A 15,354-nucleotide genomic window follows, 5' to 3' on the forward strand; every position below is an offset into this window, starting at 1 on the left:
CGGGACGGGATGGAGAGGATAAGGGATGGTATGGACATGGAACGGTACGCATGGACGTGTTTGGGAGGGCGGGACGCGGATCCGACTCAAAGCGCTAACGTTTCGGCGTATGGATCGTCGAGTGACTTCCCGTCGGTATCGCATGTCGACGAGGATTGCGGTCGATCATGGTGCTAGTCTTGTGCGTCGCCCACAATGCCGATACTTACTCCTCTTTGGCCTTATCCTATGTTGTACGCCGACGACGTTTAGGAGCAGGAAACGGCTGTTTATATCTGCGTCGCAGTCGTCGTCCTCGGACTTGATCGTGAATTTCGCTGAAACGGAACCAGACTGGAATGGTCGGAGCGGCCGGGGATGTTGTCTATTACCGGAGCTTGAGTGGCTCGTTCGTCTCCGTTCTCAGTCGGAACACCGTCTTCTCAATTTTATCCTTCGTTCACACCTTCCGGGCGTCTATCCCTTGTTGTGTTGCCGTCTCTGATGGCGGGGTCCTCACTGCCTTTTCTCCTGCTCAGAGTCCTCTTCCTTTCGTTTGCTTGCACGATTCGAGGAAGTGAAGGTATCGGTAGATGGAGTGGAGACTTGTCCAATTCAAAGACACTCTGGACAGACACCCCTGATGACGGCTGCATCTCTGGGCCCCACAACGTCAGCGGCGGACGCTTATCCTGTCCTGGAATGAACGAAATCTTTTTTATTTGTTGGGTTGCGACCTTGTCTTGCGGGGAGAGGTCACGTTGCACACGCCAAGATCGTGGGGCGAACGGACGCTTCTCGATCACTTTAACGCCAGGCACGGATACAGAAGCCTGATTTGCTTTTATATGCGGGGACCCCACGGGGGTACAACTCGTCGGTCCCCTCTCCCCCGCACCCCATACTCCTCTTCCTCCGTTCCGAGCCCGCAACCATGACCGACAAGCAGTATGTCTTCCTCGTCGTCGACGATGGCGACCGAGATTAAACTGACAATGATGATAGGTCCTACGATTCCGAGACTGGTATGGCCGAAGAGGTCAACCTCAACAACAATATCTCGGCCAAGTTCGTCTTTCTCCTTGTTTCATTATGTTCAAAGCTGACCTTCCCTACAACTAGGATTCGCAACCCGCTCGCCGGCATGACGCGCGATGCCCTCATGTCTCAGGTCGATGATTTCGCCTCTGAACATGACATGCACGACATCACTCCCATCCTCCGCAAGGGCGCTCTCGTCGCCCAGGACCCCACGGCCTTCGAGACATTAACAGAACTCGAAGAGGACGAGAAGGTCGCTCTCAGGGAGGAGATCACCCACAAGTGGAAGCAGCCCAAGGCGCTCTACATGACGATCATTTTGGCCAGTGTAGCCGCCGCTGTCCAGTGAGTGAAACTTCCCTTTCCTCTCTGGTCCGGGATGCCCTTTTTGATGGCATCAGGAACGTTCGAACCCCAAATCTGACCATTTAGTTACGTCCATGTGCTGACTTTCCCGATTTGCACTCGTATAGGGGATGGGACCAGACAGGGTCGAACGGAGCTAACCTCTCGTTCCCTAAAGAGTTCGGTATCGATAAGAGCACCGGGGTAAGTCGCCGTTCACCCGCTGAATCCGCGACATGAATGAACTTTCTCTCATCGTTGCTTTTTTTGGGCCTATCTGTCTCTTGCTCCACTGCGGTGCTATCTCTATCGCTCTCCACACTCTAGGTTGACCCATGGCTCGTTGGCGTCGTCAACTCTGCGCCATACATTGCGTCTGCTGGGCTGTACGTCTATTCTGATACCTCCCTCAGTTGATATTCCGTTCACTAACGCAGTTCCCATACTATTCTCTCGCAGTGGTTGCTGGCTCGCTGACCCGCTCAACTACTGGCTCGGCCGCCGTGGATGCATCTTCATCTCCGCCATCTTCTGTTTCGTCTCTGTCATCGGTTCCGGCTTCACACAAACTTGGCAACAACTCTTCGTTTGTCGTCTACTTCTCGGAATCGGTATGGGCGCAAAGGCCTCCACAGTTGCACCGTACGCGGCCGAAAACACGCCAGCGAGTATTCGAGGTGGCCTGGTCATGAGTTGGCAGTTGTGGACTGCTTTTGGCATTTTCCTGTTCGTATTTTCTGTCTTTATCGTTCTCTTCGTTTGGCATCGGTACTGACTTTTTTTCTTTCACTTCCAGCGGCTTTTCGGCGAACTTGGCGGTGCTTGATACGGGCAAAATCGCATGGCGACTCCAGCTCGGCTCTGCGTTCATCCCTGCCGTTCCTCTCCTCGCCATCTACGTCTGCCCAGAATCGGTACGCATTCCTTGATCTAAAATCTCACACAATATTCTCATGTCCTCGTCCCTACAGCCTCGTTGGTACCTGAAGAAGCACCGTCACCGAGACGCCTACAACTCACTCCTCCGCCTGCGTAACCACCCGATCCAAGCTGCACGAGACCTGTACTACATTTCTGCGCAGCTCAAGGAGGAGGCCGCTATCATCGGCGAGAGCACTTACCTCAAGCGAATCATCGAGCTGTTCACCGTACCGAGGATCAGGAGGGCTACACTTGCTAGCTTCACAGTCATGATTGCGCAGCAGATGTGTGGTAGTAAGTGGCCCTCCTCGCAATTTGAGAAAGCGAATGGAAAACTGACCTAGACCTTCTCACATTACAGTCAACATCATCGCGTTCTACTCGTCGACTATCTTCGCCGACGCAGGCTTCTCCCCCAAATCTGCCCTCTTGGCCTCCTGGGGCTTCGGACTGATCAACTTCGTCTTCGCTTTCCCCGCCATTCGAACGATCGACTCCTTCGGCCGTCGCTCCCTCCTCCTCTTCACTTTCCCCCAAATGGCCTGGACACTCCTCACCGCCGGCCTCTGCACCCTCATCCCTCCCGGCCGCGCCCATCTCGCCCTCGTCGCCATGTTCGTCTACATCTTCGCCGCGTTCTACTCACCCGGCGAGGGCCCCGTACCGTTCACTTACTCCGCCGAGGTGTTCCCGCTGAGCCATCGTGAGGTGGGTATGGCGTGGGCTGTGGCGACTTGTCTTGGCTGGGCCGCTGTGCTGTCGATTTCGCTACCGGCGATGTTGGCGAAGATGGGGACGTTGGGCGTGTTCTGCTTCTATGCGGGGTTGAACGTTACGGCGCTTGTGATGATCTTTTTCTGGGTGCCGGAGACGAAGCAGAGGACGCTGGAGGAGTTGGATTATGTCTGTACGTATCTGTTCTCTCCTTTCCCACCTCTCTTTACTTCACAGCATCTGTCAATGATACTGACCATGGTGTTCCCTGGATACAGTCGCTGTCCCAACACGGACGCACATGCACTACCAGCTCACGAAATCCCTACCCTACTTCATCTCGCGCTACGTCTTCCGGAACAAATCTGCCGTCCTCGAGCCGCTGTACCACTTCGACACGCCGAAGCACCACCAACACCATGGGGGTGTGTCGACGCCACCGGTGGATGAGAAGGCGGATATTCGGGAGGAGGTGGAGAAGGTTGAGTGAATCGATTGAGCGATTGATAACATACCTTGCACTTTTTCGATCGACGCGCGGGTTTGTAAGTTGTGGATTGTGGGCTGCGGATCGTGGAAGGGAGGGGAGATGGGAGATCACGCCCTGTATTCTGCCAATCACGGCCATGCTGCGATCCTTGAGAACTTGGACGCCCGGCCTCTTTTCTTTCGTTCTTTTTGTGGAGAACGGAGAACGGAGAAAGAGTGAAGGAGAAAAAGTCGCTCGTTCGTCTTGCACTGATGTTATTTCTTTACGGTTTCTTTATGTTTCTTGCCTCTGTATTAATATGACCGTTACGTTTCATGCCCTTTTTTTGCGAGTCAATTATTATCTTGCGATTTCATAATGAATAGTTCATTGATGTCTCGTTCGTTGTCGTCGGAAGAGGACTGTAACAGTTCTGCCAGTGCCGGCGGCCGGGTCGAGCCTCGCTCTAGTGAGTCTCCGATCCATGTCGGAGTGCCCTCACTATTAGCGCCACCCTTTCTGCCATACCGCACCTCAACGCTCAACTCTGATCTCCCTATAGCTAGTGAGGGCTGCTAATTATCTCGAGCTCGTCGCTACGTATAAACCTACCCCAAATTCTGGATGGAAAGACATCCCTGAAGAGACGGTATGCCGCTCTGCGAGCTGTGACTTACTCACCACTTCACTAACATCCTTCGTCTGTCGCAGCCAGTGCCATAACCTGATCGTGTCTGCCACTGATGGGGTGCCCCTTGAGAACGCACTGTTTACAGAGCTACATAAGAAAGCGGCCGCATCATCTCAGGATGCACAAGATTCTGGCAAGCTTGGCAGTGGAAGATTGCCCCGCGGACGGTGGTGCCGATAGATAGGCAGTTATGGCCCATTACTACTTATGCTGGCTGGCGAATGTATTTCAGGGGTAAGGAGAGGCATTGATGGACCCTCCGAGTTTCCCTGAGGCCCCTTCGTCGTAGAGTACACGTATGTATGAGACCAGTTACACTTTCGTAGCAACCCGTGTGAACTTCAGCTTTTTGCCACATGAGTGGCTGACAATGGCCAAACACGCACATACAATGCGTCATTTTCTCCGTTGACTTCACCCCCATAGAATCGGACACCGACTCTCATTGGCTTGCGCCTCTGCTTGAATACCTTTTTGCTATCTACTGGCTTATACTCCAATCCGCCAGTAGTGGAATTGATACTTCTTCAGCTTACGGTTTCTCGCAGTCGCGCCGGCTAAGTTACTGGTCTCGGAGCGTCTCTATATGCTATAACTGCATTGGGCTCTGAATTAGCCCGGTCTGCTGCTACTAGTCCGTGTCTCCAGAGAGTTTCACTCAGCCTATATATAAAGACTAGTCAACATTCTCGAAATTTATTGTGGTAGGTTTGGCTCCTCAGTCCCGCGTACACAGATCGTTGCTTATTGAGGATCTCACCTTCGGTTACCGCATCATTAGACACCTCATGTCCGATACAGTCAACAAGAACGGCAAACGTCCTCATGCAGACGGCGAAGAAGCCGAGATAAAAGAGGCAGACGCGCCGTTCAATGCACCCAGTGCTGACTTTATCCTTCGTGCCTTCGATAACGTCGACTTCCGCGTTCACAAAGTTATCCTTTCCGTCGCTTCGCCGGTCTTCGAGTCCATGTTCACTCTTCCGGACTCCAAAGCAGACACTCAATACTCCAAGGATGGCCTCCCTGTCTTGGCCTGCCCCGAACCGGCGGCCGTACTCGACCCTGTACTCCGCTTTTGCTATCCCACAGCTACACCAATGTTGACGGAGTTGACCACCCTGATGCCGCTCTACGACGCTATCGACAAGTATTGTATGGAATCGCTTCTGCATACAATCGAAGCGGGTTTGGTTTTAGCTGTCGAACAAGATTGTATGGTTGCATACGCCTTCGCATGTCGCCACCATCTTCAGCCGGTCATCACAGCCGCGGCGAAGGCCTCTCTCACAACACCTCTTCAAGATCTTCCCTTCGTCGAAGAGCTAGAGATGATAACTGGAGCTCAGTTGTTCAGACTTCAGGAGTATCACCGCGCATGTTCGAAAGCCGCCACACTCTCAGCGAAACATTGGAAATGGCTTTCAGTGTCAGACATTCCTTTGGGTAGCACAGAGGCCGGTTGTAAGTGTTGTGGGAGGTATAGTACGAAGGTGGAGGATGTGAAAGGTTCTGTCTTCGACTCGTGTCTCAAAAACTGGGGATTTTGGGCTCCTTTGTGGTGGTGGGATTATCTGGGAGCTATGGAGAAGGCGCTAGCGTTACGTCCGCGTGGAAGTACGGCCACCGACAAGGATGCATTGGATCCGTTCTTGAGGAAAGCGGCGGTTTGCAGCAATGAAGCTTGTCGAGCGGGGATCAAGACGTTCTTGGAGTTCGCGGAGACATTCTCGGCCCAGATTGAGAAGGTCATCGATAGAGTCAGTCTCCTCGTTCTATGGGCATTTTCCTACTCTGATCCTTTTCCCTCGTTGTCATAGGTTAAGCCGCCGTATTGAGCTTGTATCTCGGTGGAAAGCTGCCTTGGACCTCGGAGTTCAGTAGGTTCCGTCGAGAGACGCTAATCAGTAGCGTTCAGACATAGTTCGCATGGTCTTCCCCCACTCCAGAGTGTAGTTATACGATTACTTACATTGCAGTCTCTTTGTGTGACTGTTGAAGATGGGCAAAAGATGGGTATTTATGGTGCACTATTATACTGAATAATGAATCGATCTCAGGAGTAAGGAGACGCATTGATGGATGATGGACCCTCTGAGTTGTCGTAGAGTTCACAAATTAGACCTTACACTTCGTGGCTGACAACGGCCCCCGAACACGAACATACAACACATCATTTTTTTCTTATTCCCAGGAACTTGCAAGTTGCAACCAACCTCCATTCGCTCGATCCCCCTGCTTTAATAATCTCTTGTGGGCAAAATCGCCGGTCTGGACAAAGGCTTGAAGGAGGGAAAGACTGGGGTTAGCGCACAATCACGTTTCAAAATAGCCCACGCGGGTAGTCTCCAATAATCGACCAAATGCTCTCCAGTAAAACAAAATAACAACCGCGAATATCCCCCAAAAAGAAAGCCATGATCTCGTGATAATCGAAAAATGATTGGCGGAGGGCATGAGTGATAGTTCTGCGGTATCGCCCCTCGTTGAGAGCATTGCCAGTACATCGTACATCGACCCTGAGTGTGATCCCTTGAACAAAAGCGAAATGGCTACTTAATGGGGGAGAGGGACTGACCGTAAAACCGGTGGCTAAGCGGAACCACTAGCACTGGGTGTGGCCGTAGGGCTTTGCGTCCAAGTCATGACTGTGGTGACCGTCACAAAGTACGGGCTCTCAGAGATAAGGGAGTTCATGAGGCGAGTGGCAGTGATGACCGGCCAGGACGTGGTGCCGTTCGCTACGACGCTCGTCGGACTGGCCGCAGCTGCAGACCCGTCGGCAGAAGCTTCGCCTTCCTACGAAGAAGAAGAAGAGTCAGTATGAACAGCGTCGAAAAGTGCGAAGGAAAGTGTACTGCTGCGGGAGCTGCATTGACAGCAAGGAGGAGACTGAGGGTGGCAAGCAAAGGGTGAGAAAGGCGCATCGTGGGGGAATTGAATGAGCGTGTGTAGTAGTCGAGGTGATGATTCGAGCTGTGTCGTGATCTGATGCTTTAAACCTGAAGAGAAAACACTGAAGTACTGAAAAGGTACGAGACCGACAGCCAGAATTCCGAGTATGAGCGCGAGTGGTCAGCCGTCGAGGGAAGCAATGTAATAAAAAAAACGCAGACCATGTCCAACGACTGCGCATTGCGGAGTTGCTTGGCTCTGATTGGGGAGAAAACAGCTCGTAAGGCCGTGCAGCGGTTTCCTTTACATCATGATTAGACGTTCCGCCGGTACTCTCTCTTCAGAGAAATGAAGAGATTACCCCTGCGCATACGATTCAGATGCCGGTCATGCATCATGCGACGGCGTTGAAGCAGCTGGGTCCGTAGAACCGTAGTGAACATCGGGCCTAAACAACACTCATTGAATCTGGATGACATGGGCTGCCTTCCGACCACACTGGTCATTACCGTGCACTGTCTGGAGCACTGGACGTTGAAGCTGGTGTTGACGCGGTCTCTCGGCTCATGCTTTGAAAGCACTTAAAATGCGCAGCGAGCGTGAGCATGGACAACATCTTGCCACTCGGTGAAAAACTTTGTATACTCCTTCAAGCTATGTCGCTGAGAATAGTGACCAGACTGACCTGATTGATACAGAACGAGGGGCGGGTTCCAATCATTACCGGGATTCAAGTTGACGACTCGGTAAATACTGGGAGTGAAAGCTAGCAGGGTTCAAGGCCCAAGAGTTGCCAGTTCACTGGCCATGATGAACTGGATCGAGAATCAGCGGACCGTCGAGGCAGAAATGACTAGAAATGAAGCACCAGTAAGTTCGTGGCACGGTCATTTCAAAAGCGTGGACGGCGACCGTAACCGTGACGGTACCGTTGGGCAAGTCAGGAAGTGGACTGGCTCAACCAGGTGGCGTTTCCGGGGTTCTCCGACTCGGACATGTACATTTCCGAATGGTTGACAGCGTGGTGGTCACCTTGTGGCTCCTCATCTTGAAAACTCGCGCGATGACCGAGTTGTTATACTTCTTTGTCTGCACGTCGACAGCTGTTTCATTTCCTCTGGACATACGCATCGCTTCGCAACTCTCTGAGTGCTCCTGAATGTCATGCTTCAAATTGCCAAAAGAGCTATTGTGCTGTGACGTAGAAAATTTTATGTGCTTTCAAGTTTTGACTAATCTTGTGCGCAGAACTCGTCTCGAAACCTCAGGCGTCTGCTTCAGTGTCCTGGATAATTGACACCCGTGATGCGTCATCCAAACATCTGTCATTCCGAACAAGACTGTGGAGGTCCGCAATGGATTGAGAGGTACGCGTCGCACATTGTACGTACATCCGTAGGTCCAATGTTTGGGAGTACCTGAAAGCATGTTGCCCGACGTATCAACATTCCTTGTGCACACAGTATCTTGCTCATGACGGTTCTGCGCCAATGCTCATCCGCGAAAACGGGCAGAAAAACTCCCACTGATCAGCCAGTGTCTTCTATCGACTTCCGCAGCTTTGTTCGTACCTCTGCCAACGGCACGAAATGTGTTGTTGATGGCAAGCATCGGACCCGTTCTTGAGTACTCCGGCAGTACCTGAGGGTTTCTCTCCGCTCTAATTCGAACAAGGGAGATTGTTCGTTCTGCCCTGCGTTTTGGCGACAGCTAGTTGCATCAATTCCTGGGGTAAAAGACCGTTCACTCCCAGGTACAATTTTTTGACGGCAAAGACAGGCTTCTGTTCCCAAGGTCGACCTGCGACAGAGCCTGACGAAGGTCCCACGTTAGGAAGTATAAGAGTCGCGGACCAGGATGTAACAACACACAGACCCATCTCGCAGCCCCGTTGATAACTATCACTTCTCTCCACGTTCTCTCCACGTTCTCTCCCTTCTTTCGTCAAGTCACGACGATGGCATACACCCTCGCTTCCGCAGCCCTGGCTGCTCCATTGTTCGCCGCTCTCGGAGCCATGGCTGCAATTGGCCCTATTACCGATCTTCACGTCAATAATACTGCCCTGTCGCTCGATGGCTATTCTCGCGAGTATGTCTCCTCCCTCTATCGAAATATAGCTGCACGTACTTATTCTTATATTTAGCACGGTCGTCGCTGGGGGTGTGTTCCCCGGGCCACTGATTACGGGCAATACCGTCAGTACTCGATACGTTGACAACGTCGTTTGTTTTCATCCTCACGCTGTACGATCTTAGGGCGATGAGTTCCAAATTACTGTCTACGATGACTTGAGTGACGACAATATGCTCACTACCACAACCATTGTACGACTGCCTCTCGACAGCTAAAGGGATAGTAAGCTCATGATTTTGCTTCTCAATAGCATTGGCACGGTTTGTTTCAAGCCGGTACTACCAACATGGATGGTACGCCAAATCCCTCATTTATTGACCTTCGCTATCGCTCACTGCTCCTTCTAGGTGTGGCCTTCGTTAGTCAGTGTCCAATCGTCCCAGGGAACTCCTTCCTTTACGATTTCAGCGTCCCTGGACAAGCTGGTATGCCTTTCGTCGCATCTCTACACTTTCCCCTCTCAACCTGCATTTAGGTACCTTCTGGTACCATTCCCACCATTCAACGCAATATTGTGACGGGCTCAGAGGCCCTATGGTCATCTATGACCCAGATGACCCTTACCTGGACCTTTATGATGTCGATGATGGTGAGCACACTTTGTTGGGTCAAGAGCGCATGGTACTTACTTGATTCACAGAAACTACCATCATCACTCTGGCCGATTGGTACTTTACTTCTTTTCTTGACATCACCGTACAGTACAGTCGTTGACCTTGGCGTAGGTACCATGTCTATGCTCCTGATGCTGGCCTCGTACCGTGAGTCTAATTTCTGTTGTGCAGAGATCTTTCTATTTTTGTCATTAACACTTCACTACTTTAGGACGCCCGATGCTACGCTAATCAATGGTTTGGGACGCTACGCCGATGGACCTGCCTCTGATCTCGCCGTTATCACTGTCACGCAAGGAACGAGGTAAGTCTGATCTCTAGGTTCATAACGACCGAAGTTCCTCATTGTTGATATCCTGTTTCTGGAGGTATCGCTTCCGTCTGATCAACATTTCGTGCCACCCGAACTACGTCTTCACTATCGACGGACATACCATGACTGTCATAGAGGCTGATGCGCAGAACACCGAACCTGTCATCACCGACTCTATCCAAATCTACGCTGGTAAGCAATTGACCACAAGTCTTTCACTATGCCCGTCTTGCTGAGGCATGAATGATGCATCAGGGCAGCGCTACTCTTTCGTGCTCGAAGCCAATCAGACCATCGGCAACTACTGTACGCGTGCACATCTCGTACTGAGCAGTTTTCCACCGTTGCTGATAGGAGGTCTCAGGGATCCGTGCTCTTCCGCAGCTCGGAACCACCTCCTTCGATGGAGGATTGAATGTTGCCATTCTCAGATACGACGGTGCGGACGAAGTTGATCCTACTACAAACCAGACTACCAGCACGATGGCGCTCGCGGAGACTGATCTTCACGTATGTTCAAATCACTCCACCAGCCCATTTCTGTTCTGCCTCCGAACACGCGACTCAGACTTTCCTTTTATGTTTTTTTTTCTTTAGCCGCTGGACCCTACTGGTGTTCCTGGAACTGCGGAGACAGGTGGTGCGGATGTAGACCTCAACTTGGTGATCGCTTTCGTGAGTAACTCTGCAGCTGCCCAGTACTCTCGATTCTTACTTAGATCCCAACGTATGTCGGAATTTCTAGGATGGCACTGCCTTCACGGTCAATGGCGTCGCCTTCACCCCGCCGACAGTTCCCGTTCTTCTCCAGATCTTGAGCGGCACCCAGAATGCTGCGGATCTTCTTCCATCCGGAAGCATTATCGGGCTGACGCGCAATCAGACCGTCGAAATTTCCTTGCCTGGTGGATCTGCCGGTTCACCTGTAAGTTTGGGAATAACATATGCGGACTTGAAACCTTTCTGACCAAATTTGTATCATGAATGTTTCCAGCACCCTATCCATCTGCACGGACACGCCTTTGACGTCATCCGTAGCGCCGGAAGCGATACCTACAACTACGACAACCCAGTGAAGCGCGACGTCGTGAACAGTGGCGTTGCGGGTGATAACGTTACCTTCCGATTCACTGCCGACAACGATGGCCCGTGGATCATGCACTGGTAAGATGCTCACCACGCTTTTCCTATGACCTTAAATCCCAAGAGCCTGAAACTGACATCGGGCTGTCCACAGTCATATTGACTGGCATCTGGCCGCTGGGTTTGCTATAGTCTTCGCAGAGGACACAGCTGACATCGCTGCTGACACCACGGTGGACATTGATGCCTGGTACGATAGACCTTACACCTGTTCTTTCACCTATGCAGACTGTTGATCTGCTCTTTTTGTGTTCCAGGGACGGCCTGTGTACCGATTATGACGCATCTGGACTTGCCTGAGGACTGTAATAAGCATGGCTTGGACTTCTTCGGCTTACGCCACACTTCCTGAACATTTTTAGATGTCCGTCACTGCTTCGGGCAGTGAATCGATGGCTGCCCCCGCTCCCTCTTTCCGAATCCACTGCATAATTTTGTATAATTATGGGCTCACTGGGACTTTGTTTCTTCTGTTTTTTTCTTATTGCTTGTGCGCTATTTCGTAGATTCATTGCCAATTCAGAACCTGCCGTCTAGCTACCTCCGTTGGAGTGTTTACGAGAAGAATAGGCGGCCCTATGCCCTGGCGTAAAAGCTGCAGGTATGACAAACGTTGTGCAATGCAACGATTTCATAAATCGCTGTAATGATACCAAATATTGAAGTTGTCGTGTTCGTTGATGCTTGAACAGGACCGCAACAGTCCGAGTCCGGCCGAGCGTCCAAACTCCGATCCAAAGCGGAGTTTGGACGCCCCTCATAAGTATTTCCTGCGCCCACCGTTATTGTACCGCATTTCAACGTTCAAAGTTCAATTCTGATCCCCTCACTACATACAAGACTTTTTGCCCCCAATCTTTGGGTTGAAAGGCATTCCTAAAGTTCTTCACCCTGAGGACAGTATGCCTCTCCAATGCCTCTCTGCGAGCTATGACCCACCCACCACTTCACCGACAAACTTATTTCGTCCATTATAGCTGTAACCTGATCATATCTGCCACGCTCGAGAATGACAATAATTACCACGAAATCGGCCAAAACATGATCAAGGATGCAGGCGAACCATTCAACGACCCCGGCAGCGCGGACTTTATCCTTCGCACTTCAGAAGATGTCGACTTTCGCGTTCATTAACTCATCCTCTCCATGGCTTCGCCCATTTTCACTCTCCCGTGGCCGTCTAACATGGAGACACGAGAGTTCAAAGATGGGTTACCTCTTTTGATATGTCCCGAATCCTCGACCGTCCTCGATGCTGTTCTTCGGTTCTGCTGTCCTACGGCTGCGCCGGAGTTGACCCAACTCACAGAACTCATGCCCGCATATGATGCCCTCGACAAATACTGCATCGAGTCTCTGCTGAAGCCTGTCGAAGCAGCCTTGGTCTTAGCTGTTGACCAGAATCCCATGCTCACGTACACGTTCGGATGTCGCCGCCATCTGCAACCTGTCATCACAGCCGCGGCAAAAGCCACACTCACTACACCTCTCCAGGACCTTCCTTTCATCGATGAATTAGACACAATCACTGGATCCCAGCTCTTCAGGCTTCAAGACTACCATCGCAGATGTTCAGAGTCCGCTGTCGCCGGTGCCCAATATTGGGATTGGTTTGCTGTGTCAGACGACCCTTTGGGCAGCGCGGAGGTCGGGTGCAAGTGTCGCGAAATCTATCATACGTACGATAACCCCCTGCTCGGATCTGTCTTCGACCCTTCTAAGAATTATTGGTGGTTCTACGCTCAGATTTGGTGGTGGGATTATTTGGAGGCTATGGAGAACACGCTGGCATTACGCCCGCGAGGACGGTCTTCGACAAAGCCGCGCTGGATCCTTTCTTGAGGAAGGCAGCCATTTGTAGAAATGAAGCCTGTCGAGCGGGGATGAAGACGTTTTTGGAGTTCGCGGAAAATTTCTCGGCCCTAATTGAGAAGATTATTGATGAAGTCGGTCTCCTTGTTTTATGGGTGTTGCTCTTTCCTGATCCTTTTTCCCTCCTCGTCGTAGGTCGATCCGCCGTATTGAGCTTGTATCTCGGTGGCACGACGCCTTGGACCTCGGAGGTCAGGAAACTCTATGGAGAGGCGCTCATGGATAGCACTTACTAATTACTTAGCCCTGATGGTCTTCCCTCTCTAGTGTATACTCATACACTTACATTGCTGGAGTCTCTTTCGTTAGTAAATTATAATCCTGGAAGATTGCCCCATGGGCCACGGACAGTGGTGCAGAAAGACAGGCAGTTGTGGCCCATTACTATGCTGACCGACGAATGTATTTCAGGCATTGATGGACCCTCCGAGTTGTCCTAAGGCACCTTCGTCGTAGAGTACACGTATGAGACCAGTTACACTTCGTGGCAACCTGTGGCAATCGGTGTGAACTTTAGCATTTTGCCACATGAGTGGCTGACAATGGCCAAACACGCACATACAATGCGTCATTTTCTCCGTCGACTTCACCCCCAAAGAACCGGACACCGACTCTCATTTGCTTGCTCCTCTGCTTGCATACCTTTTTACTATCTACTGGCTCATATTCCAATCCGTCGGTAGTGGAATTGATATCTCTTCAGCTTTGCTTCTGCGGTTTGTCGCAGTCGCGCCGGCTACTGGTAAGCGTCTCTATATGCTACTAATAACTGCATTGGGCTCTGAATTAGCCCGATCTGTTGCTACTAGTCCGTGTCTCCAGAGAGATTCACTCAGACTATATATAAAGACCAGTCAACATTCTCGAAATTCACTGCGGTAGGTTTGGCTCCTCAGTCCCTCGTATACAGACCGTTGCTTTTTGAGGATCTCACCTTCAGTTACCGCATCATTAGATACCTCATGTCCGATACAGTCAACAAGAACGGCAAACGTCCTCATGCAGACGGCGAAGAAGCCGAGATAAAAGAGGCAGACGCGCCGTTCAATGCACCCAGTGCTGACTTTATCCTTCGTGCCTTCGATAACGTCGACTTCCGCGTTCACAAAGTTATCCTTTCCGTCGCTTCGCCGGTCTTCGAGTCCATGTTCGCTCTTCCGGACTCCAAAACAGACACCCAATATTCCAAGGATGGCCTCCCTGTTTTGGCCTGCCCCGAACCGGCGGCCGTACTCGACCCTGTACTCCGCTTTTGCTATCCCACAGCTACACCAATGTTGACGGAGTTGACCGCCCTGATGCCGCTCTACGACGCTATCGACAAGTATTGTATGGAATCGCTTCTGAAGACAGTCGAAGCGGGTCTGATATCAGCCGTCGACCAAGACCCTATGGTCGCGTATGCGTTTGGATGTCGCCACCACCTTCAACCAGTCATCACGGCTGCCGCAAAAGCCTCGCTCAACACCCCCGTCGGAGAATTGCCCTTTTGCCCAGATCTCGAGCGTATAACTGCTGCTCAGCTCTACAGACTGCACGAATATCATCGCGCGTGCAGAGACGCTGCGAGTAGGGTTCCTACGTACTGGGTCGGCTGGCTAACGGTCGCGGATATCCCTCTCGGAGGCCACGAGGGTTGCAAGTTTTGTCGCGCGGAAATATCCCGCCTGGACAACTCAGTCCCCGGCTTCGTCTATGACGGGAAATCAAAGAAATGGACAACGTTCACTCCAGTGTGGTTTTGTGATTATCTCAATCTGCTCGAGAAGGAGCTAAAGTCTCGACCGCGCGGGAGTACGGCCATGGACGGCAAGATTCTAGATACATTTATGCTAAGAGCAGCGGCATGCCTCAACGTGGACTGTCGACGAGGGATCACAGACCTGCTCGCTTTTTCAAAGAAGCTTGCTAAGAGGATTGAAAATGTTATAGACGCCGTGAGTTTCATCCATGTAACCCTTGACTGTCGCCTTCCATCGCTAGACGACCTCACAGATGTCTCTTCTTTGAGCAGGTCCAACCCCCATACTAATTCATATATTCCGACCTAATCCTTGTCACAATTTCATATCCGCATGTTCATCATCTATGTGTGTTCGTCCTTCGGTTCAAGTCTGCTCTAGACTCACTGTGTGTTCACAACAGTCTGACCTCGACGATTTGTGGCACACATATCTCGGCTTACTTCGATGTATCATAACTCATCCTACCCCCCCCCCCC

General features: G+C 51.4%; 6 protein-coding genes across 6 annotated transcripts; 5 read left to right on the top strand and 1 right to left on the bottom strand.

Moving 5' to 3' along the window:
* Positions 1-465: 465 nt before the first annotated feature.
* Positions 466-3,490, top strand: STEHIDRAFT_93752 (uncharacterized protein; the record flags this gene model as incomplete). Its single annotated transcript, XM_007301673.1, has 10 exons — positions 466-927; positions 985-1,047; positions 1,102-1,365; positions 1,494-1,569; positions 1,693-1,751; positions 1,825-2,091; positions 2,162-2,279; positions 2,337-2,580; positions 2,648-3,193; positions 3,279-3,490. Exons 1-10 carry the CDS (start codon positions 914-916, stop codon positions 3,488-3,490), a joined length of 1,863 nt encoding a protein of 620 aa, XP_007301735.1. The 5' UTR covers positions 466-913.
* Positions 3,491-4,948: 1,458 nt separating this feature from the next.
* On the top strand, positions 4,949-5,998 carry STEHIDRAFT_154493 (uncharacterized protein; the record flags this gene model as incomplete). The annotated part of the gene is made up of 2 exons (XM_007301674.1): positions 4,949-5,920; positions 5,981-5,998. The coding sequence occupies 2 exons, from the start codon at positions 4,949-4,951 to the stop codon at positions 5,996-5,998; spliced, it is 990 nt and encodes a 329-aa protein (XP_007301736.1).
* Positions 5,999-6,752: 754 nt separating this feature from the next.
* Positions 6,753-7,087, bottom strand: STEHIDRAFT_129415 (uncharacterized protein; the record flags this gene model as incomplete). Its single annotated transcript, XM_007301675.1, has 2 exons — positions 6,753-6,959; positions 7,019-7,087. The coding sequence occupies 2 exons, from the start codon at positions 7,085-7,087 to the stop codon at positions 6,753-6,755; spliced, it is 276 nt and encodes a 91-aa protein (XP_007301737.1).
* Positions 7,088-9,012: 1,925 nt separating this feature from the next.
* Shlcc4 (laccase) lies at positions 9,013-11,561 on the top strand (the record flags this gene model as incomplete). Its single annotated transcript, XM_007301676.1, has 17 exons — positions 9,013-9,146; positions 9,202-9,253; positions 9,314-9,382; positions 9,442-9,484; positions 9,539-9,616; positions 9,667-9,780; positions 9,832-9,859; positions 9,917-9,952; positions 10,017-10,109; positions 10,174-10,310; positions 10,374-10,424; positions 10,483-10,628; positions 10,716-10,793; positions 10,864-11,043; positions 11,113-11,282; positions 11,356-11,451; positions 11,519-11,561. The coding sequence occupies 17 exons, from the start codon at positions 9,013-9,015 to the stop codon at positions 11,559-11,561; spliced, it is 1,548 nt and encodes a 515-aa protein (XP_007301738.1).
* An 846-nt stretch (positions 11,562-12,407) lies between these two features.
* On the top strand, positions 12,408-13,103 carry STEHIDRAFT_109116 (uncharacterized protein; the record flags this gene model as incomplete). The annotated part of the gene is made up of 1 exon (XM_007301677.1): positions 12,408-13,103. One exon carries the CDS (start codon positions 12,408-12,410, stop codon positions 13,101-13,103), a length of 696 nt encoding a protein of 231 aa, XP_007301739.1.
* Positions 13,104-13,752: 649 nt separating this feature from the next.
* On the top strand, positions 13,753-15,334 carry STEHIDRAFT_119597 (uncharacterized protein). Its single transcript, XM_007301678.1, has 5 exons — positions 13,753-13,875; positions 13,943-14,011; positions 14,089-15,070; positions 15,148-15,223; positions 15,279-15,334. Exons 3-4 carry the CDS (start codon positions 14,096-14,098, stop codon positions 15,163-15,165), a joined length of 993 nt encoding a protein of 330 aa, XP_007301740.1. The 5' UTR covers positions 13,753-13,875; positions 13,943-14,011; positions 14,089-14,095; the 3' UTR covers positions 15,166-15,223; positions 15,279-15,334.
* Positions 15,335-15,354: the final 20 nt, after the last annotated feature.

Source organism: Stereum hirsutum (assembly GCF_000264905.1).
Source record: "Stereum hirsutum FP-91666 SS1 unplaced genomic scaffold STEHIscaffold_4, whole genome shotgun sequence".
Lineage (NCBI taxonomy): Eukaryota > Fungi > Basidiomycota > Agaricomycetes > Russulales > Stereaceae > Stereum > Stereum hirsutum.

Bases quoted from the DNA above. Each gene is read 5' to 3' on its own strand.
- STEHIDRAFT_119597 (XM_007301678.1), top strand. From the start codon at position 14,096: ATGTCCGATACAGTCAACAAGAACGGCAAACGTCCTCATGCAGACGGC.